This window comes from Mustela nivalis, assembly GCF_964662115.1.
Source record: "Mustela nivalis genome assembly, chromosome: 6".
NCBI classification, from domain to species: domain Eukaryota; kingdom Metazoa; phylum Chordata; class Mammalia; order Carnivora; family Mustelidae; genus Mustela; species Mustela nivalis.
In genome coordinates, this window is record NC_139025.1 from 32,573,562 (window position 1) to 32,596,787 (window position 23,226).

At 51.0% G+C, this 23,226-nt stretch overlaps 1 protein-coding gene and 1 long non-coding RNA gene across 7 annotated transcripts; one reads left to right on the forward strand and one right to left on the reverse strand.

The window, feature by feature from the left end:
- Positions 1-1,285: 1,285 nt before the first annotated feature.
- Positions 1,286-14,450, reverse strand: LOC309866356. 4 transcript variants are annotated; one of them, XR_014312596.1, is made up of 4 exons: positions 14,012-14,450; positions 12,776-13,532; positions 5,814-6,231; positions 1,286-5,308 (listed from the first exon to the last, which is right to left on the reverse strand). It is a non-coding gene; the product is annotated as an uncharacterized lncRNA (long non-coding RNA). The 4 variants fall into 4 exon arrangements; XR_014312597.1 differs by lacking the exon at positions 14,012-14,450 and adding an exon at positions 13,862-14,005; XR_014312598.1 differs by lacking the exon at positions 14,012-14,450 and having other exon boundaries at positions 12,776-14,005.
- A 40-nt stretch (positions 14,451-14,490) lies between these two features.
- On the forward strand, positions 14,491-21,322 carry ZFP36L1 (ZFP36 ring finger protein like 1). 3 transcript variants are annotated; one of them, XM_082734022.1, is made up of 4 exons: positions 15,397-15,497; positions 16,001-16,263; positions 17,273-17,364; positions 18,747-21,322. In XM_082734022.1, the coding sequence occupies exons 1-4, from the start codon at positions 15,412-15,414 to the stop codon at positions 19,704-19,706; spliced, it is 1,401 nt and encodes a 466-aa protein (XP_082590148.1). In that variant the 5' UTR covers positions 15,397-15,411; the 3' UTR covers positions 19,707-21,322. The 3 variants fall into 3 exon arrangements, with proteins under 3 accessions (XP_082590149.1, XP_082590148.1, XP_082590150.1); XM_082734023.1 differs by lacking the exon at positions 17,273-17,364 and having other exon boundaries at positions 14,491-15,497; XM_082734024.1 differs by lacking the exons at positions 15,397-15,497; positions 16,001-16,263 and having other exon boundaries at positions 17,278-18,210.
- The last annotated feature ends 1,904 nt before the right edge of the window (positions 21,323-23,226 follow it).

Genomic DNA, 23,226 nt, shown 5'->3' on the forward strand with positions numbered 1-23,226 from the left:
CAAACACTTCCATTGCTTGGCAAGAGGCATAGAGCAAGAATCTAAACACTTGGGGTGTCTGTTTCTGAACCACAGGACTGCCTTCTGCTGTGTCCATGTGCGCCACCGGGCTCTCCTGGGATCCAAGCCTTCGGATGCCATGGCTACTTAGATTTGTTCTTGGGAAGGGGTCAGTGGGTCACTCCCCTTGCCCAGCCATTTAGCACCTCATCCCTGTCCCTCTTCACGGGGGAGTGTGTGTTCTGCTGCCCCATGGGGTCTGGAGGCCTTCATGACCCCTTGCCTATAACTCAGCTGGAGAAGGCTCCAGAAGCTCCCTCTAGGGGAGTGCTGCTAAGCACAGGGCCTGCTGTCCATCTGTGCACCCTGAACTCCTTGCCCCTGTCTTTGGGAATGAGAGGATCTGCTGAACATCTGCTTTCTTAGGATGCAGTTTGCCATTCGAAGCCCCGGCCCTACTGGAGGGTGCCCTATTCCTCATTTTTCAACTCATTCTTCAACTAGAGAGAAAGTGGGGGCTCCATCCCAAGTGGCCCGTTCTTCCCAGAGCAGAGCGGCCCTTCTGGAGAGGGAGAGGACAGCAGTGGCTTTTGCAACACCCAGGAAGATTCCTGGCCCAAAGAGGTCTCAGAGTATGTGTGCCTTGACTTTGATCTAATTTTGATGTTTACATGAGGCTGCTGCCGTTCAAACAGAACACCTAGGATGGGGTGCCTCCACTGTGGCCCCGAGAGGCTAAGGGCTGATGTTTGCCGACAGCCCCTTAACTCAGACGCATCCTTTATCAGCGCTCACTTGTGCTAAGACACTTCATGTACCTTAATCTCATTTAGCCTCACATTCTAGGAAACGGAGCATGTGTGGTAGTACCCATTTTCCATTTGAGGTTAGAGAGGTTGCCCACTCTGCTATAATCTCTCTCTGCTGGAAAAAATAATTCACTTTACTTCAAAATACACTGGAACCAACTTAAGGATCATTTTCACTGAGTTTAAAAGCAGTGCCAAATGAACACCAGTCTCTTCAACTGTTTCTCCCCAGCCTGCGAGGCCCCCGGAGACGGGATGGCAGGCACTCTTGGTTCTCATGTGTGTGGGGGGAGGAGGGTTTGGGGCACTGTCCTGCCCCCTGGGTGGTGGTCTTCCCGCCTCTTCTCCAGCTCTCCCCACTCCTGGCAGGTGTCCCACAGCCTCGTCTCCTGTCCAAGAGCACATGTCCTCAGGAAGTAAATATCATGTTATAAGAACAATAAGACGCAAATCCCCGAGTTAAAAAACATTTCAGCTTTTATGAACTTCAGACATTTAATTATGGAAAATTTCAAACATATACAGGAGGAGACAGAGAAGTACAATGAAGCCCCACATACCCATCACCAACGTGACTGACTCTTGGCCAAGCTCATCCACGGACACCACCAACTGCCTCCCCACCTCCCACATCACACTGAAGCAAATCCTGTGTCACAGGCCTACCATCTCATCTGCAGCATTTCTTCATGTATCTCTAAAAAAAGGGGGAGCTTGTTAAATTTAGCCACCCTGACTTTATTTCACTTAAAAATTAACAATACCCCTGAAATGTTAACAAGATTAAGTGAGTGTTCCCATTTCTGGAACATTTTTGAACTCTTTGCTTTTCTACTTTAAGAAAGAAAATTGGCCCTGAAATGAGAATTTCTCAGCATTTGGTCATATCCTTACACTCTAGCTCCTAAAAGGACAGATCTCTGAACTTGGATGGAAATGCCCGGTTAGTAAGTTTCTGAGGCTCGTGATCCCCGCGTAAGTTTGCTCCCCCTGCCACCCTTGGCCTGGCCGGGGCTGTGCACATAGTGGGTGCCAGGTAACTACGTGCTGGGGTTCACGGAAGGATGAACACATGCAAGGGTGGGGATGCAGCCGAGTTGAGCTAATGCGGGAGGACTGGAGCGCAGCCCCCTGCGTTCTCCCACCCACGCTGTGAGTGGCTGTCCTTGGCTCTCTGCACAGTGCTCCACCCGCCAGCTGCCTGGGCCTCCTCTGGGACCCTCTCCTCTCTTGCTCAGGATACTTGACTGTGTTCCAGTGACTCCGTGGAACCCCACTTTGTGGGGCCTCCGGCCTTCTTCCTTGGTCTTGCCAATTTGCTGCTGAACACACAACAACAGTTGACTAGGGGTGCTTTTAGGGAGGGGGAGCTGGTCACATGGGCCAAGCGCCTTGCTCATCTGTCCTCATGGCCACAGCCCCAGGAGATGGGGGTTGCTGTCACTGCCATTTCCTAGCGGAGGAGACCACAGGAGACAGGTAAGTCCCTCGCTTGCCTAGGCAGTGACAGTGCTGGAATTTGACTGCGGTCAACCTTGAAACATGGGCTACTCTTCATTGTTTCCCAAGTGTTAAGACTGGTTTGGCAAACTGCTCAGTTGTGTGGCCCAGGACCAGGCGCTTACCCTTTTGAGGGCAGATCTCAACAGGTTGGGACCTTCAACCACTGTGTACCTTTCCCTGCTATGTTCACATCTGCCAGAGATAGAGCCTGACTTCTTACTATACACACCCTTCTCAGGAGATTAGCTCAGTTGAATGGAATAAATTTTAAGTCATTCAGCCTCTAGTTTCCTGGTTTGTCTTTTTTCACGGTTAAATAATAGTTTGAGTCATAGATTGTTTGACTGTGGCAGGTTGGAGGATGAAGAGGGATGAGAAGAAATCGGGTGAGTTTCCAAGGCTATAACCAAGATGTGATCCCTGCTCTATGTGTGGCCACATCCCTCAGTTTTTGATAGAAGAAAAATGTGACTTTTGGAATGTAGAGAAACCGGGGTCAAGTACTTAAGAATTCTTGGGGAGAAGAACCTGAGTGGGCATAGTTTCCTTTGGCCCAGTCAATCAGAGCTCGGCCAGCGTGGTTTCTCCTTGGCTGAATTTTTGGGGAATCAGTTTTAGGTGGCCTGGTGAGCTCGGGGCTCTGTCCACCAGCAGCCCTCCCCATCCACGGCAGACGGCCTGGACATGCCAATGCTGGGCGCTGTACCAAATTCGCGTTTTTACTTCCTTTACTTCTTGATTTTGCCTTGGTTTGCTTCAGTTCACTCCCTGAGGCCTGTGGCCCTAGGGAAATGGACGCAGGGGCAGAGGTAGGTGGGATTAAGGGAAATGAACGGCCTAGGCAGACACAGAGGAGAGACACTGGCTGACTCACAGAGAGAAAGAGGGGCAAGAGAAGGCTGAAAGGCCCAGCAGACAAAGGGAGAGGAACTAGCGTCTTCTGCAAGAGTTCCTGGGATTTATAAGGGGACTATAAGGCACTGAAGGTGAACTTCAAGAAACTAAGCTGTTTGCCACCCTAGCAATGAGAAAACTGTAGCTATCTTTAGGTCCTGTTGGGAATGCCTGGAAACAATTTTAAATCATCTAAGTTGTTTCTAAAAGTTGCATTTGCTGGGACTCCTCTGGCTCTGCACAGAGGCCGGCAAGCCGGCTTCCAGGCACCCCTGCTGTGTCTGAGGGCCACAGAGAGGTGTCTGGGAAAAGCCCTTCCTAGGAGAGGAAAAGCTCGTGGCACAGCTGCATCACACCCAGTGCTTCTCCGTCACCAGGCTCCTCCTGCTCGGATCCCCCAGAGGGCCCTGCAGAGGGCACCACGATGGAAGCCACCAGACTCGAGTGCGACCTGGAGTGGATTTTGGCCTCATCCTGGGGAAGACGAGCTCTCCCCGTGAAAAACACCAATGGTGGGGGTGAGCTGAGGAATTGTAGGACAAACAAGAGCCTGCAAGAAGGCTTGCTTTTCTGGGACTGTCCTCTGCTCAGTGTTAGAAGTGTCTGACGTCATAAAATGCAGGAAGACTCAGAGCGTTACCCAGTGCGGTTGGTTGAGGGTCGAAGCAGTTTTAAACTCATTGCTGCCTCTCTTTCCCTCCTGGGTCTCTATTTTATTTTATTTTTCCGGTGTTGTTTGCGTTCCCATTCTTCTCTTTTCAGAATATTTATAACTCCCTCCTCTTCTTTTTCCTTTTCAAGTTCCTTCCCCACCCGACTCTGCCTTCTTAGCGTAATTTTTCTTTTTTCTTTTGGCCTCCTTGTTTTACATCTGGATTCCTGGATGATTTTGTCTGTTTCCCGAGTTCCCCTCCTCTCCTCTTTCTTGTCGCTCTTCCCCCCTTTTCTTTCAGCATCCATGCGTTCCCCTCAAGCTTTCCTTTGGGCCACACAGGTTTAGGCTTTATTCTTGCTCATTTCTTTCAGCCGAGCTGGCAAGAAGGAGGCCACAGCCGGCAGGCAGAGCCACGGCGGCAGAAGATGACCTGAGCATCAGAAGATTCTCCGGCAGCCCTGGTGTCCCTGGGAGAGGAGCCCCCTTCTGGAGGCGGGGCGGGGCTGGGGACAGGGTTCCTCTCCCCGCTGCGAGGGTTCACATGGGCTGCCAGGCTGGAGCTGAAGTTTGGGGCAGATGGTGTTTCCTCCACGGTGTGTGGGCCTGGGCCCCATTGCTCAGGGAGGCCGTGGAATCCGTCCCTCTTGGAGTGGACAGGTGGGGGATTCACCGGGATCCCCCTAAAGGTGGGCGCTCTGGGGAGGTGCATGGGGAATGCATTTCTAGCAAAGCTCTGTGCTGAGGGTGGGAGGACTTGCAGTATGGGGGGCTGCCTCTTGGGGGAGTCTGGGTGTCCTTTGAGAGTTGCTCTCTGGCTGAAGACCCCCTCCCAACACCCCCAGCCCAGCCCAGCCTGGGGGTGTTTTCAGGGCTCCAGGAGAATGGAAGTAGTGGCTGATCATCTCAAGGTGTCTTAAAGGTGGCTGGTCACTGAGGAGCAACGCAGACCCCACCTGTGGGAGGCCCTGAGGCTCAGCCTCAAACTGATAGAAGCAGGTGGCACTTCTCGAAGGGTGCGGTGGCAGAGAAACTCTAGAAGTCGCAGCCGCGCCCTTCCCATGTGGAGTGACAGAGAGGCGCGTCCTTGCTCTGCTCCCCAGCTGTCTGAGGCAGAGCGACTGGAGTCCATCTGGCTGTCCCCCACCCTCCCCACCCCCGACCCATGCTTGCCTCCCACCCCGGGCTCTCGGTGCCACTGGGGCCTGGCTGAGCTCTGGGGTGGGCCTGGCTGAGAAGTGACTTTGTCGATGCATACCTGGGATGCTGGGGCCCCAGAGCCCCCACTGGATGTCCATCCGGCTGCACCGTCCTCTCCTGGGCCCCATGGGGATGGTGGCCACGTGCTGCTCCGCGAGTGCCATCGAGGTCTCCCTTGCCTTCTCTACCCCTGGCTCGCCTGCCTGGTCGCCTCCGTGCCTCATCATCCTTATCAATGTCCAACGTTCTGCTACTTTAGACAAATATCATTGATTATATATAGAAGCTGGAGAAAGAGCTTTGCTTATTTTATAGTTTGCTTCTGTTTGCTAAGCCTTCAGCCCTAGAGTCCAACTCTTGGGGTCCAGCATCCTCTCAGACTCCTAGAACCAGAAGGTCCAGGAGCCCACAAGTCCTCACGCCTGGGCCCTGTGGCCCCCCCTTTGTCTCTGGTTGAAGGCAGAGCCTCCCTCACTGCAGAGAGGCTTATCCTAGTCCGGAGGAATGTCCAGGGGACTTAAGGGAAGGATGGGGAACTTGCTTCTAAGTTTTCCTCTCAACTCTGGCAGGAAGGCTGGGGGCAAAGACCGGACTCTTGGATGTAGGAATTGGGGAGGGGGGCGCTGGGAGGGGAGCTAGGGGCCTAGCAGCCTCTTGCCCTTCCCACCTGAACCCGAAGAGCAGGCCCCCACACCCTGCGGTCTCAGTGCCCCTCGTTCCCGCCACCTCCCTCTGCCTTCCCTCTTCCCACATACCACGTTGTATAAATATTTAAACCCCCAGGCTGGCAGGAATCTTTCTCTAGCCGCTTCCACGGTCTCTGCGAGAGCTTGTTCTCTCCCTGAACAGCTGCAGCAGATCTGGTTGCCTTTGGTCAGACGAGGGCAGGCCCTGGTGTGGGGGCCCGTGGCCCCCACAGGGTGGAGGGTTTGTTTAGTTGGCAGGAGAAATTCAGCTTGGAAGAAGTCACGGGGTTGTGGCAGAGATCCATCCTCTCTCCGGCTGCCTATGTGCCGACCCTCCAAGAGTTGTCAGCTCCCTGCTCTGCCTGGGGGGGGGAGGGCGGTGGATCCTGCTTCTGGAGGAACAGCTCCCCAGGGTGGGGTTGGTCCCTTTCGGGGCTGGGGTTTGCAGGAGAGGCTGGAGGATAATTCCAAAGCAAAGGGGCTGGGGCTAGGACAAAAGAGAAACTTAGTTTACTTGTGAGCACTTCACAGCTTCTAAGCATGCCTGCTTCCTTTATTCTCCTGAAGCAGCCACCCTAGTGGGGAGCAAGAATTCGCTGGAGAATCTTCCTGTCAGGCCTCTCTGGACCTCCGCCCACCAGTCCCGGGTTCAGTCCTTCTATCCCGGGGGGGCTGAGGAGTGGAGAGGACGATGCTCCTTTTCCCGTCTTCCCTGGTGACCCGAGAAGCAGGAGTTTGCCAAGGAACAAGACTGGCATTTGCTGGATTCTCAGGGGCCGAGCACTGTGTGAGGTACTTCGCCATATTCTCTTGTAATTATTGGAGTCATAAGCCCAGCAGATTTTTTAGCTTCCTTGTGTGTCTCTTCTTTCTGTCCTCAGAGAGCACCAAGTTCCCAGACACAGGGGCTCTGTCTTTCTCTGGTCCTTTTGGGTTTAGTGGGTACCTCTGAGAGCCAGCCGGTGGACACAGAGCTCACACCCCCTTCCTGTGCCTCAGTTTCTTCCACAGAGAGGTGATTAACCTGTGTTCTATAAAGCATTCCAAATTCAGCACAAGAGCAGGTTTTTAGGAAGCCACATGGTGGTTTCCTTTAAACCCCTTTCCTACGTATGGGGGTGTGTGTGTGACATGAGAGACGGTTCCGGTATTAGGCACAGAGAAGTGTGTGTTTGGTGCTTGGGGGAGGCTGAGGAGAAGGAAGACAGGATTAAAAAGGCCTAGATTTCATATCCAAAAAACCCCCAAATTCAAGCAGTAGAGCCACTGATGATAGGGGTATGGGATGTTCATGGGGCAAGGGACAAAGGCACCCACACTTTGTGCTAGAAGGCAAGCAGCCAGGTTCAATCTCTCACTCTCTCGGGGGCTCAGACCCCTTCCAGTAGTGGGACAAGAGCAGAGGTCAAAGGTGCCTGGATGAGACTGCTTGGTGTTCAGTGGGTAGAGAGGCCCCCTTAGGGGCCTGGGTTTGGCCTGCTGGGGAAGACACCAGGAGGAAGGTAGGAGCACACAGCTCAGAAGTCATGCAGCTGCAAGATATTCCTGCTTGCTGCCTGCTTCCCCACCCCCCAAAGGTGAAACAAAACCCAAATAAAAGCCTGACCCGGCAGATATTAATACTGCAGAGCCAGGGCTGGTGTGCAAGCAGCCATCCCCCCCGCACCCGCCTTCCCCCTTGTGTTTCTATAAGCGGTTGAAATAAATTTAGCGAAACAACCCCACCCGTCTGAGGGCCCAAGATTTCAGAGCAGTGTGACTCTTTACCCTGAAAGCCCCTGTTTTTCAGAGCTGAGAGCTTTTTGCTTAAATTCCCTTTGGGAATGGAATGCTCTCAATCTGGAATAATCATGGTCCTGCAATCACCTAGTTCTCATTGATGACCAGGATTTCCCCACACTAGGACTTGCTAAAATGCCGATCTGCACATAGGCTGCAGCTTCATTCAAGTGGTCAAGGCGATGGGGCTGAGACCTCGTTGGATCCACTGGGGCATTTATTATGAGATTATTCTTCATGATGTCTGAATGTTCAGCCAGGTCCCTCTGCTGTCTGTCATAAGGGCAGCAGTTATGGCTGGCTAAGTGATTAAGTAGAGAATCACTTCCGGAGAGCCTACTGTGTGTTTGGTCCTGTTCTAGGCACTGCGGGGTGAGTTGAGAACAGAGAGACTGCTCTCTCAAGGAGCATAATCCTCGTGGGAAGGGAGATGTCTGAAAGGTAAGTGACTATTAAAAAAATAAAAACACCTGCAACTAAGGTTGCACTTAATAGTCAAAGACTGAATTCTTTCCCGTAAGATTGGGATCAGATGAGGGTATCCACTCCCATTATGCCCATCCAATATTATACCGTAAGTTCTGGATGGGGCAATAAGGCAAGAAAAAGAAATGGAATGGATGTGATTAGAGAGGAAGAAATTAAGCTGTTCCTACTTGTGGATAACATAATTGTCTATATTAAAAAAAAGAAACAAACACATAGGGGCACCTGGATGGCTCAGTTGGTTGGGTGTCCGACTCTTGATTTCTGCTCAGTCATGACCTTAAAGCTCTGCGTGGGGTGTGGAGACTGCTTAAGGCTCTCTCTATCCCTCTGCCTCTGCCCCTAGCCCACGTGCATGCTCTTGCTCTCTCTCGCTCTCTCTCTCACAAAACAAACACACACATAAAAAGCAAAACTCAAGGTATCTACAAAAAAAAAAAAACAACCACAAAACAACTTTACAACTGAACTCACTTTTCTAAGATCAAAGGATACAGGCCAATACACACAAAACTGTCTTCCTGTAAGCTAGTAATGAAGAATTAGAAACTGAAATTAAGAGAAATATTATAATAGTTTCTCCAAAGGGGGAAATACTAGGTATAAATATAACTAAACATGTATAGGACTTATATGTTAAAAACTACAGAACACCAATTAAAGAAATCAAAGAGTGCAATAAATAGACATACCATGTATGAGGATTAGAAGACTCTACACAGAAAAGACATCATTTTTTCCTGAATTGATCTATAGATTTAACGCAATTCTGGTAAAATTCCCAGCATGAGTTTTTTTTGTAGATATAGACAAACCAGTTCTGAAACTTATATGAAAAGGCATGCAATTAGAATAGGTAAGACAATTTTGAAAAATGCAAATCAACTGGGAGGAATTACATCACTTGATTTTAGGACTTACCATAAAGCTACAATAACCAAGACAGTGTAACACTGGCAAAAGAATGAACACACAGATCAATGGAACAGAATCAAGAGACCCATATAACCATGGCAAATTGATTTTTGGACAGGCACAAACAATTCAATGGAGAAATGATAGTCTCTTTCATCAATGGTGTTGGGATTGGACATGCAAAGGCAAAAAAAAATGAATCTCAACCTAAATTTCCCATCGTTTATAAAAATGAACTCCAAATAGATCATAGATCTAAGATCTAAGTGTAAAACATAAAACTATTAAACTTCAGAAGAAGACAGACTCTTAATGATACAGGATCAGGCAATGAGTCTTGGACAGGCCACTAAAAGCATCATCCACAAAAGATAAAACTGAAAAACTAAACTTCATTGAAATGAAAAACTTCTGTTCTCTGAAAGATATTTTTCTCAGAGAATGAAAAAATAAGGTGTAGAATGAAGAACATATTTGTAAATTACCTATCCCACAAAGCAGTTGGTGTCAGAATATATAAAGAACTCTCAAAACTCAACAATAAGAAAATAAATGACCCAGTTAGAAAATGGACAAATGGATTTGAACAGATACTTTACCAAAGAGGACATACAGATGGCAAATAAACACAGGAAAAGATATTTAACATCTTTAGTCAGGAATGAAATGCAAATTAATACCACTACGCACCTATTGGAATGACTGACACTTAGAAGTGTTGGTGAGGATGCAAAGCAATTAGAAACTGTCATGTCTTGCTGTTGGAGATGCTATTGGAGTTGGCAATTGTTTATAAACTTCCACATATACTTACCATTTGTCTCAGCAGTCCCACTCCTACTTATTTACCCTAGAGAAATAGGCACTGTGTTCACACAAAACTCTATACACAAATGTTTCCTGCAGCTCTATTCATAATGGCCCCAAACTGGAAATAATCCAGTGTTCTTCGACAGGTGAATGGATAAACAATGGTGTACCCACACAGTGAAACAGTATTCTTCAATAAAATGGAATGAACTCTTGATACATGTGACAACATGGATAAATTTGGAAGGCATCATGTTGGGTGAAATCGAACATACTATGCGATTATACTTACATGGCATTCTGGAAGAGATTAAATGACAGTATAGGGAACAGATCAATAGTTGGGGACTAAAGGATGGGGAAGGGCATGGCTACAAGGGGATAGCATGAGGGAGGTTTTTGGGGGTGATAGAGCTGTTCTATTTCCTATCACGGTGGTGTTTTCATGAATCTATTGATGCTATAAGTCTGTACACCAAATATAGGTTAATTTTTCTGAATATTAAATTAAAAAGTAAAATTATATACTCATAAACTGATACAACTACTCTGAAGGAAATGAACATGGCAATGAGGACATAAGAGAAGATACCTTGCCTTGTTGGGGGGAGGTAGATGCCAAGAATGGTTGAGGAAGTGATGATTGAGCTGGATTCTAAAGGATGACTTAGAACTTACTTGGGCCTAAGGAAGGTCAATTCAGATAGAAGAAATAGCAAGTGTCAAGGCCCTGGGGCAGAAGGAAGTATCTTTCATTTTCATCTGAAACTGACCAGAACATGGGGAGTGCCCTGAGGGGTGGGAGAGGCAGTGATGGGGAGGGAGTGGTATGAAAGCCCAGGCTGGAACCACAAGAAGGTCAGATTCTGCTAGACTGAGGGTATAGTTTTATTTTAAAAGGATGGGCAGCCAAGGGTTTTAGGAAAGTGTAACACAAGATCAGATCTAGGTTTTGAAAAAGATCACCAGGGTGCCGTAAGGAGAGGGTTGGAGGGAGAGCAGGGATAGAGCCTAACTAAGTACACAGGAATCTTGGCGTTGAAAAGAACCTCTAAAACTAGCCTTCCCAGTTTGGGTACTATTCACATTTTGGACCAGATCCATTTTGTTGGGGGGCTACCGTGTGGATGTTTAGCAGTATATCTGAACTTTACCTTCTAGATGCCTTCCTTCCCCCAACAGTGACAACCAAAAATGTTTCCAGACACTGCCAAATGTTTACTGGGGTGGGCGAAATCATTCCTGGTTGGGAACTACTGTTCTAAAATAAACAAATCCAGTGTTTCTGGCTTCATAATAGAATCATCGGAGGAGCTTCAAAGATACAGATGCTGGGCATCACCCCACAACAACTTAGTGGAATCTTCGGAGCTGGGGTGCGATGGGGTGGGACAGGGCTTCTGTATAGTTTTAAAAGCTCCCCAGGTAATTCTGATGTTTGAACATCACCTGTCCAGTCCAACGTCCTCCATGTACAGAGAGTAGGGAAGCCCAGAGTAGAGAATAACCTACTGGATGAAGAAAAGGAGCTCCAGAATCTGAGAGTCCTGACTCCTAGATCAGTACTCATTCCATTAGACTCTGTCACCTCTAAACGGCTACACAGAACATTCCCTGGATGAGCTGCAGAAGCCCAGCCTCCCTGAATGACCAACTCTGGCCTTTGGAGCCTCCCAGTGCTAAGGCTGCATGTCCGCTTGCGGCGGAACCCAAGCCCTCCCTTTCTGCCACTGCTGGAACCTCTGTGATCCTTCTTCTACTCTCACTGCCAAATGTCAATAGCAAGGTTCAGTAACGACTGAAAAATGTATTGTGTACCTACTTAGGATCTACTCCTGAGGCCCAGGTAATAGAGCTGTCCTCATTCTCAAGGAGTTTCTAGTCCAGTGGGAATAAATAGATTAATTCCCATAAAATGCAGCTGAAGTCTGAAGTGGCACCACTGGGAGAGAGAGTCACTTTGCCTGCTCAAGGAGCTGCCTGAAGTCCCAGCAGAAGGAACCTCTTGAGCAAAGCCCCAGGGAGGGCTATGCAGCAACCACCAGCAACTGCCCCAGTTGGGAGGACTCGAGGGCAAGGGGCTGTCTGAGCTAAGCCCTGGCTGGGAGGGTGTAGCCTTTCCCACCATCCCAGAGGCTAAGGGACCTGCTCTTGGTTGTGCAACTGGTGACTGGCCAGCATAGTTGGGCTTCCCATCAAAGTTTAGGTGGCTCAGAACTCATGGGCTTGCTTGTGTCCCCAGGCAGGCCCAGGCAAGAGAGCAGGAGGTGAAGCAGTGGTCAAAGGTGTTAGCTGACCATTTCATGGATATTTATACGGAAGAATCCTTTTACAAAGGAAATACTCTCCCAAATGGGTTTTGTGGTGTAGTGAGGCCCCAAGAATGGTTTAGTTTACATACAATGGCTAGGCATACAAAAAGGGTTTTGGTAGGCCTGAAACTAAGCACTTTATCTGCCAATTTTAGGCAGTATTATTATTCGTATTCTAGAGATGAGAAAACAGAGGATTTGGTCACGGTCTTGAAAAGTCACACAGCTAGAAAATGGCAGAGCCAAGATTTGGATCCAGATGACCCAACTTCAAAGTCTCGGACCACTGATTCTCAAACCTTAACGCCTGAGTCACTAGCAGGAAATCACTAAAAATGCAGATTCCTGACCCCACCCCAGAGCATCTGATTCACTGGGCCCCGGGGCCAAGCCAAGGAATATGCATTCCACAGGTACTACAGGTGAACTCTAAACAGGTAACTCTCAGGCCACACTTGGCCATACTCCCTCTCTCTCTAATCCAGAGACCTTGCAACTGTCCCAGGGTCTCAGGCAGCAGAAGCTGGGGGTGGGGTGGGGCGTGGAGGGCACCCAATCCGATGAATCTGGGGCTTTGTACAAATGACCTGAAGCCGAAGGGCTCCAGGATGGCAGGTTCTGTGTTGCAACCAGAGCCAGGAGGGGATCCCAGGGAGCGGTGCCTTGAAGGGCAGTGGTGACAGTGACCAAGGCCTGGCCCGTTAGGAGCCCGGTACCGCACTCTCTCACCTGCTGTGGGGGGTGCCCACGGTCCAGACTGGCCCATGAATACGTCCGTCGCGCTTCCCTCATTCCGAGGACTTTCACTTTTCTCCTTGAACGCAACCTAACACCTCCAAGCCAAAAGTACCTGGCTAGGCCTTCCTCGCGAGGATATCGGCTGCAAGGGAGCCAGGAGGGCCCGGAAGTCGGGCCTGAAACGGAGGACCCGGGCGACCGCCTCCCGGTCGGAAGCGGCAGTGCAGGTGAAGGGGCGGCCTCTCCAGACCCGGCGCGAGTTAGGAACCCGAGCGCCTACTGCCTCGCAAAGGAGGCGGGGAGGGCGGCGCACGGCTCTCGCAGGGCTTCCTGCCGCGCGGTCGGGGCTGGCGGCCATCCTCGCTGCCTTCGGGCACCTGCACAGCACGTCCGGCCGGGGCGGGCCGACTCCGGTCCCCAGACTCCCAGCCCACTTCGGCCCGGCTGGACGCGGCTCCCCGGCCCGCCGGGTCAGCGAAGGGTTAAGGAGGCTCGCTCCCTCCCCGCGGCTCCCTCACCCTTGGAAAGTCCCCGAAATGACGTTTCAACCCGACAATTAAAAAAGAGTTTAATTATAGAGACAGGCTCTGGGAGCTGGAACAAACTCGGTGGGTCGGCGGGGCCGGTAAACAACTCCGGAGCGAGCGGGCCAGGCCGCCGCCCCGCCGAGCCCGCGCCCCGGGAGCGGGGGAGGGGAGCGGCGGCCGGGAGTTGGAAAAGCGGAGGAAATTCGAGGAATCGGCGATCTCTTTGGGAGTGGGGGGAGAAAAAGAAAAAAAAAAAAAAAAAAACGAATAAAGACTTTTTCGCTAGCTTGCGGCGCCGGGCAACGTGACGATACTTCTGGCTGGCCCTGCAGCCGCAGGGGGACAGCGGGTGCGGGCCGGGCCGGGGGCCGGGAAGGCGGCCCCACCCGCTCCGGGGCCCCCTTCTCCCTCGCTTCTCCACCCCTCCTCCGTTCCCCCAGCAGAGCTTCGCGAACCCTCCAGAGTTAAAGACCAATGGGCCTTTTTTGGAGGCGGGAGGGGGAGGGAGATAAAAAAGACGAAATAGCTTCACATCAGGACGCAGACTAACCTTGTGGTTTTAACGCGCAGCCTGCTCTGTCCTGAAATCTGGAACTCATTACCTCATCACCAAGAAACTGCTCGACGCCCCCCCTCCCCGACTTGGAGGGGGAGCATGGGGAAAGGAGCGAGCAAACACTCCTTTAAGAAAGAAACTTACACTTGAATGATTTAAATTAAGGTGGATGGAAGTTATTTCCCTTTCTGGCGCTTGCCAGATTTCAAGAAAAGCTGAAAAATGGGAACGGGGCGTGGTGGTGGTGGTGGTGGGGAAGCAACAGGAGGCTGGACAGCAGCAGAAGGAAAGGCGAGGGGCAGTATCCAGGTCAAAAATGGGGGCCGTCATCAGTTTAAGTCAGAGGGGCCATATAACAGCAGATCCGGCTAGGATCGCGTAGGTTCGTGGCTGCAGCAGTTGTTGTGTGTTTCTGAAAGATGAAAAACAACCGGTTCCTTTCGTTGTGATTTGGAAGGTTTCCCCGGGTCCGCTCGGAGGTTGACGAATACATCAGAAATGTAATAAAAATGCGTGTGTGGGTGGGTGGGTGGTGGTGGTGAGAGCGCGACTCCAGCGCTCTGCTCCGCCCGCCCTGTCCTTTCCAAAGAAACGTGCTCATAATGGGGTGACCTAATTACATCGCAATGGAACCCGCTCTTAGCCACTCAGCGCTCGGGGTTTCATAACAGACCCGGCAGCCTCGAGTGCTGGGAAGAAACGTGCGAGGGCTGAGGAGGCGGCCGGCACGCGGGGAAATAGGAAAGAAACATAGCCCCGCGATTTCCGCCTAGGTCTTCGCTCCAGCACCGGGGCGGGGGCCGTGGGCGACACGTTAACAACTTTGTATTGGGGTAGATGGAGGGGCATGCGAACCTAACAGTAAATATATAACAGTCTTAAAAGGAGTAATCCATTGGGGAGGGGGCTTTCGGTTTCGAGGATCTGCTACTACCGTCCTCCCCCCACCCCCGCCAAAACAGCGCAGCGTGACAAGCCATATGTTCCGTTCCCGTGGGGGCGGGGGAGAAGCAACAAGAAGTTAAAAGTGTCGCCTCCCCCATTTCTTTACCTTCATTCTTGCCAAAGTAACTTTTTTTCATTGTTCAAGTGTCTAGGGGTGTGTGTGTGTGTGTGTGTGTGTGACCCCTAGTTCAGAGCGCGCGTGGAAATTGGTGCGTTAATGATTTTTTTTTTTTTAATTGGGCGGGAGGAGGGCGGACTGGAAAGGGCATTCACGAGGGTTCGGGTTTTCTTTATGAAAAACTTTTAAGGTTGGGTGCGTGAAATAAATCCCACTCCCAGGCCTGTTAAACAAACAACCAATCCTCCCGGGTGGTGGGCTTTTCTGCGGCTCCCCCTCCCGCGGTCCTGCTGCAAAGCGCAGGAGAGTGTAGACGCGTGCGGCGCGCGAAATCTTGCTGCGCTCGCCCCGCGGGGCCGGATCCTCCCCGGGGAAAAAGTCTCCCTAGTTTCCCCCACCACTCTACCTCCGCCCCGTCCAGCTGAGGACCAAAAAACCACCACCACCACCAACAACAACACCCCGAAACCCCTAGACCTGAATGCTGTCTGCGTCCCCAATTCCCGATCTCCTGGCCCTGCCCGGTTGGGGAAGACAGCCGAATGAAGACGAGAACTCGGGAAACAAGTAAGTTATGGGGGGCACTTGGAGAAGTTTCGGGGGAGATCTGCTCAAGATGGAAACCGCAGCCCGGGCTCTAAGGACGGCCTTCTGCTCCCGCTTGCAAAAAGAGAAAGTCGAGCCCGCCTTCCTGCCCGACAAAAAAAACAACACAACAACAAGAACCCCGAAGAGGGTGGAATGAGTGATGTCACAGAGCCGCGCTCGCAGCCTGACAAAGGGGGGGCGCGCCCCTCCCCCTCGCGCAGCGCGGCCCCAGAGAGGGGCGCCCCAAGCGCCGGGTAGCCGAGCGAGCGGACTCGAAACTTTTCCTCTTTAAGAAAAAAAAGTTGTGTGCGACTCCCAGTCGTTTTTTTTTTTTTTTTTTTCCTTGGGCTTCTTTCCTCGTTTCCCCTCCCCCTTCTTCCTTTTGAAAGTTTTTTTTTTCCTTCCCCGAGTTTGACCGCATGGCTGATTCAACTTCAGTGTCAATCAACTTTTTTTTCCCTCCTCTTCCTCATTTAAATAAGTTTAAAGCTCCTCCTCCCCCGGCCCACCAAATCTGAACTTTATAAATTGGGCTTCGCGCGCCGCGGCGGGGAGAGTCAGAAAGGCGAGGGGCGCCGGGAGCAGGCGTGTGGGACTCCAGACCGGAGAGCCGGAGGCTGCGCCTTCCCCGCACCGAGACCTTCGCGACACACCAGAACCCGTCCCTGCCCCCGTGCGAGCGCCCAGGATGACCACCACCCTCGTGTCTGCCACCATCTTCGACTTGAGCGAAGTTTTATGCAAGGTAGAGTGGGGCGGAGGATTTGCTTCTCAAAGTTTTCTTTTTTCTTTTTTGCTTAAAGAAAGAACCCCTAAAAGTTCAGGTCTTGGTAGGCAGGGAAGAGAGGAGGGGAGGCGCGATGGGTCTTTTTTCTGCCTCGCCCCCCCCCCCCGCCCCAGTTTAAAGGAATTTGGCTCTCCTCTTTCCACCCTGAGTTTCATCAGGTCTTCCCGGCAACTGCATAGGAATTTGGAGACCAGAGATTTGGGGGGCGAAGTTGGAGTGGCGGGGTTGCCCGAGGGGCGCGGGGCGTTGGCGGACTGGGGCAGTCTTGGGGTGGTTCTGTCGTCCCTAATGGGCTGCTTAAACCGGGTTTCGCTGATCTGCTCGGGTCGCGCTCCGGGTCTCGCCGCCGCCGGAAGGGGGTTCGAGTCTCTCCAGCCACACTGTCAAGCCTGTGGGGTCAGCAGGGGCGCCCTTTGGGGGAAGTTGAGTCTCGGGAGGACGTTTTGCTGGGAGATTTCCCCCTCTGATGTGGAAGGGCTGGGAATGTGCGAGAAAAAGGCCAAGAGTTGTGATTCAAAAGGATGTTGCAAAACGGGTTTGCAGTGGGGCTTCAGTTTGCCCCAGCGCGGTCAGGCTTCCTTCTGTGATAGCCTTTGGGGTGCTGAAAACTATGGGGTGAAAATGGGACTGGGGTTGACCCGCTTACCTGTTTTCCAAGGGAGTGGGGGAACTCGACAACAAAATGCCGGCCTGATGAGCTCAAGGGGCTCTGTGAGGAAGGATTTAATGGGGCCTCCTTAAGTGGTATAGCTTGCCAGCCGGTGTGGGAGAAAAAAAAATAGCAGGTTTTAAACACTAAATGTCCCAGGAGTGCGGTTTAAGTGTATATAGCAAAAGCCTATGGATGTTAAATTAATTTTGCCCCCTCTCCCCAATTTGAAAGCAGGGAGCTGCTAGGCTACTTTTAATTGCTAAAGTGTTTTGCCTTCTTTTAAACACGTCGGGTCATGTCGCTCTCTTTTCTCAGCTTGCTTCTCCAGTCGGCCCAGCTGCCAGGGCCCCAGGGCTGCAGGGCTGGGGTGCAGGGACGCGGAGGAGCTGAAGAGCAACATCAAAAAAGTTTGAATTTCAGCTTCCTTCCCTCCTTGTGCTTTCCCAGACTCCAGTTGCCCTGGCGGCTCCCTGAGCTTTCCAGCACTTCCTTCTTTTCCCGGCGTTCTCGCTCTTTGATCTATTTCTTTTTTTTTTTTCTCGCCCTCTGCAACCCCCCCCCCTCCCTGCAGGACTTTTTAAATGAACCTTATTGTTGGGAACTGGCTCTCAACTTGGTTCCTGTAATCCGCTCCGTGGGGTGGTTGCTGTTACAGATTCCCGATCCCCTGTAGCTGATCCTGAGGGACCAACTTTAGAATTTGTACAATGACACCCACATGGGCTGGGAGCCAACTCCCAGATCCCCGGCTTGCACCCTTTCCAAATCTTCGGTACAGATTGGGCAGGTGACCAGGGGCCCATTGGAACAGAAACCTGTTTGTGGTGGCACTGCTTCCCTCCCCCCAAATCCACTATTGACTAGGAGGCGGGTGGGGGATGTGGTGCCTTCCTTTTCCTTCCCACCTGCAGCTTTGCGTTAAAGATTAAACACTGGCGCTCTTATCCACCCCTGCCTTTGCAGCCAGAAGACTAACTGCAAAGGCATCTTCCCAGTGGAGGGGGTGGGGTGGGGTGGGCTGAGAATGGTGGGGAGATCATTGTAGAAGACACCCCTTCCCAAGCATGGGGCAGTGAATTTTGTTTTAGGAAACCCATCGTTCTCCTGGCGGGGACCCCCCACCCTGACCTAGGATTTTTCCTGCCCGCTTCCACTCCCCCTCCTCTCAGCATGATAAAGCAAAGGCAGTCTGGAAACCTGTTGCCAAAGGAAGGGAACACTTCTGAAGAAGGAAGTTGAGAGTCTTAGACCAGGTCGTGTGTGTGTGTGTGTGTGTGTGTGTGTGTGTGTGTGTGGTGTGTAGTGTCTAGTGTCAGTGAAGGAGGGATCGATTAAAAGGGAGGTACTCCTAGTGTCCTGAGGTTTACCTGTTAGGGGGAAGGGGAGTCTAGAGAAGTCTGAGTTGTGTGAGATATTTTGAGCTGAGGAATCTATTGGGGAGGTAAAGAAGTTAGATTTTGTGGATCAGCGTGGTACCTTTGGGGACAGGATACGGAGGCACGTTCCAGGGGCACGTTCCAGGGGTGTGCAGGGAGTAGGCTGCGTGTGTAACAATTTCACAGTGGTCACGATTTTGTGGTTTCTTCTGTATGGGGCCAAAGTAAAGGTAGGTGGCTGGTCTGTGGGAGGAAGAGTGGGAGGGGCTTGCTAGGACAGAGTTAGCGATGGTTCCTTAGAGACATTAGGGGCATTTCTGCTGGTGGAGGAGGATGCCCTTAGTGGTCCCTTTCTCAGCCCTGGTGGATGGCCATTGTCACTGACCACACTCTCTCCCCTCTCTTCCCTCCAGGGTAACAAGATGCTCAACTACAGTACTCCCAGTGCAGGGGGCTGCTTGCTGGACAGGAAGGCGGTGGGCACCCCTGCCGGTGGGGGCTTCCCCCGGAGGCACTCGGTCACTCTGCCCAGCTCCAAGTTCCACCAGAACCAGCTCCTCAGCAGTCTCAAGGGCGAGCCGGCCCCAGCTCTGAGCTCTCGGGACAGCCGTTTCCGAGACCGCTCTTTCTCAGAAGGGGGCGAGCGGCTGCTGCCCACCCAGAAGCAGCCGGGGAGCGGCCAGGTCAACTCCAGCCGCTACAAGACGGAGCTGTGCCGTCCCTTCGAGGAGAACGGCGCCTGTAAGTACGGGGACAAGTGCCAGTTCGCTCATGGCATCCACGAGCTCCGAAGTCTGACCCGTCACCCCAAGTACAAGACGGAGCTGTGCCGCACCTTCCACACCATCGGCTTTTGCCCATATGGGCCCCGCTGCCACTTCATCCACAACGCCGAGGAGCGCCGCGCCCTGGCGGGGGCCCGGGACCTCTCCGCTGACCGTCCCCGCCTCCAGCATAGCTTTAGCTTTGCTGGGTTTCCTAGTGCCGCTGCCACCGCCGCTGCCACGGGGCTGCTGGACAGCCCCACGTCCATCACCCCACCCCCCATCCTGAGCGCCGATGACCTCCTGGGCTCACCCACCCTGCCAGATGGCACCAATAACCCCTTTGCTTTCTCCAGCCAGGAGCTGGCAAGCCTCTTTGCCCCTAGCATGGGGCTGCCTGGGGGTGGCTCCCCAACCACCTTCCTCTTCCGGCCCATGTCCGAGTCCCCTCACATGTTTGACTCTCCCCCCAGCCCTCAGGATTCTCTCTCGGACCAGGAGGGCTATCAGAGCAGCTCCAGCAGCAGCCACAGTGGCTCTGATTCCCCCACCTTGGACAACTCAAGACGCCTGCCCATTTTCAGCAGACTTTCCATCTCAGATGACTAAACCAGGGTAGGGAGGGACCCCCTGCCTACTCTACCCTGCCCATCCTTCTTCCCCTCACCTCCCTACCCATCTGATTCCCTACAACCCCTGCATTAACAAGGTTAAGCTCAACCCCTTCCCCCAGAACCTTGGAATGCCCCCCTCCCCCACCCCTAACCCTCCCCCCTAACATAAGGACAAGTCAATTTGTCAGTAGCTTCCTCTGGCTTGAAACCCCCCTCTCCTCGATTTTATAGCCCACTTACCACGCATAACAGACAAGTCCCATATTTGTCAGTAGATGCCTTTTCCCCCCTCGGCTTAAGCCTTAAGTGCCAAATCACAAAAGAAAAAGCAGTAACAGTTTACAGAAGCAATTTAGTGCCTTGTAATCTAACTTTGTCACTGTGACTACATTACCTCTTCAGCGCCAGAGGGCACCCGTGGGCCTCCCGGAGCCTCTGCCCATGGGGAGGGGGAGGGGACCCAGAACCAGCAGCTCCCTCCACTGGCGGCCCAACTGCACCTTCCCTTACTTCAGCCTCCCACACACTTCCTCCTCCCTCTCCCCATGACCCCCACACCCCTTTCGGGAGAGTTGTTGCCAGACTCGGGTTTTTGGGGAAACCTATCTTGACATTCAAAACCTTTTTCTTCCCGACCTGAACCTCTGTTGACTAATCTTGCCTGGGTTCGTGTAGGTCTACAGGAAGGAAGACTGAAAAAGTGGATGAAGATTGTGATATAAGTGGGACTTTGTGATTTAATTTTTTTCTTTTTTTTTTCTATTTTTTTTTTTTAAGTGGGGAGGATGGGGAAGCTAGATGGACTATGAGAGACTTGATTTTGGTGCTAAAGTTCCCCAGTTCATATGTGACATCTTTAAACAAAAAAAATAACAAAAAAATGAGAGAAAAGCTAAAAAAACATGTAAGGGGTGAGCAGTTAATGGTATTCATTCCACATACAATATCTGTGTAAAACGATTTCCTGTAGAAGTAGCTTTAATGGTTTTTGCTCTAGAATACCGTAGGTCTATCCTTAGAGCACTCACGCCATGCTTTTTTCCCTGGGTTTTAAACTTCATATAACTTTCAGAAATTGGAGAGCAAAAATTTTGCTTGTCACTGCACATCAATATAAAAAAGCTTATTTAACTTATCAAAACGTATTTATTGCCAAAACTATGCTTTTTTTTTGTTAATTTTGTTCATATTTATCGGGATGACAAATCCATAGAATATATTCTTTTATGTTAAATTATGATCTTCATATTAATCTTAAAATTTTGTGACGTGTCTTTTTCCTTTTTTTTCCACAGTTTTAATATATTATTCTTCAACGACATTTTTTTGTAACTTTACACTTTTTTTGGTTATTTTATTTTAAAAAAATGAAAAATTAATTTAAAAAAATGCAAAAAACTGTTGGATTATTTATTTTAGAAATTTCCCCCCTTTGTGTTGGACTGCAAATTGAGTTTCTTCTTCTTTAGGCCTTTTCACAGCTAGGACTGAGAATGTATGTCAAAGTTCTGTGACAGTACAGAAGGAAAACAACTTTTAGGTATGGCTTCTAAAAGGGAAAAAAAAAAAAAAAGAAACCCTTTGACTTCCACGTGCCCATCTCAAGACATTCCGACTGCAGATTTGAGGTTCTGGATTCCAGGTTTGGAGTTTCCAAGGTTAATGCAAACAGAACTGGCACACACATTAAGATGAATGTAATTATTATTCCTCTTGCTGGTCACTACCGTCGCTTTCTATTTCTTTCTTTGTGTGAATTTATTTAAAAGAAAAAAAAACTTTTTGTAACGACTATTTGCAGTTTAAAAATCAATAAACCCCGTTTTTTTTCAAGAAACATGAATGGTGAAGCTGGTTTTACTCTGTAGGTTTGTCCTATGTATGGGATGCAGGTACTCAGGAGGAGGAGGGCCTCTGGTTGCTTTTTTTCTTCCTCCTTAGCACTCAACCTATGCCTGTTGATGCGGGGAGTTTCAGCAGAGAGGGGATGGGATGGAAATTTATTGCAAAGGAGCCCAGATTTCTCTGTTAGCCTCCTGGTGTATTGGTTCTTGACAGGGACCAGCCTTGTTGGGTTGCTTTGGAGGGCCTCAGAAAAGCTTGAGGCCCACGCTGTGTTCTTCATTCCTTGGGTGGTGCCTGGAGTGTCAAAATGGTGCAGGGGGAACCTAGCACATGGGACTCCAGCCAGTTTGTGTTTGAGTTCTTTTGAGTGTTCTAGGCTCATTTCCACCACATGAAATTGACCTGAAACTCAAGGCTCTCAACACCTATGGTGGGGGGGGGGGTGGGCATGAGGAAGCACTGTGGGCTTGGAGAGGAGCATGTGGGATGGTCGGGGGCCCAAAGCAGAGGCCTGGGGATGGGGGTGGTTCTCCCAGGAGCTGACATGCAATTCTGTATTTGGAGGGGGAAGTGGCTGTTAAACCCATCAATCATAACAGGAAGTCTTCAGGAGTTCCCACCACCTGAGTCTTGCTATACCCCTGATGCTGTACAGAATAGGTGGCTTGTCATCTTGGGGAGAGCAGGGGCCCCTGGGCTAGAAGCACTGCAGCCAAGGCCAGAGGACCACTTTGAAGCGGATGTTTTGCCTGCCAGCTGGGCTGGATCCTAACAAAGACCCTGAGTCTGGTTTTTTTTTTTTTAAGATTTTATTTATTTGACAGAGAGAGAGATCAAAAGTAGGCGGAGAGTCAGGCAGAGAGAGAGAGAGAGAGAAGCAGGCTCCCGCTAAGCAAAGAGCCTGATGCGGGGCTCGATCCCAGGACACTGAGATCATGACCTGAGCCGAAGGCAGCGGCTTAATCCACTGAGCCACCCAGGCGCCCCCTGAGTCTGGTTCTTAAGAGCAGTTCTTTTTGGAGAGGCAGGGATGGATTTTGCTTTTGGAGGCAGCCTTTGGTTCCTTGCACTCAGTAAGTGGTGGGGTTGGGGCAAAGTAAGTTGAATTTCCACTTTGATCCCACCAGGCCTCTCCCAAAGGCAGTTGGGTCTGCTGCAGACATTGGCTGGGCTGTCCTTGAGGCTTGGGATGACCTAACCTACCCTGTCCACTTTTGCTTTCCTGGCGAGCAGGCTCCTGCTGCAGAGCAGATGCATGAGGGAGAAAAAAGGTCAGTTACCTTTCCTAGGGCCCGGGATGCTGGTGGAGGTAGGGGGAAAGTAGCCCTCCTTGGGACTAGAGTGAATCTAGGCTGCTTGTCCCTGAAGGAGGGAATGAGGGGTGTGTGTGTGTGTGTGTGTGTGTGTGTGTGTGTTGGGTGGTGATTTAATTGTTTACCTTGAACTCATTCCAGGGAAGCATAGATGAGCCTATGGCAGACATATTTCTATTTCTTCAGCTCATGGTGACACTGGTTGGGTTTCCGGGAGCAAAGAATACCCACCAACCTCCCCAGAATGGCTTCTGTTGGAGTCGGTCCCTTGAGTGATACCAGTGGTAGAAGCATTGACTCCTGGAGAGTAAGGATTGCCTGTACAGGAAAGGGGAGGCTCCCAGGGCCTTGGGAAGC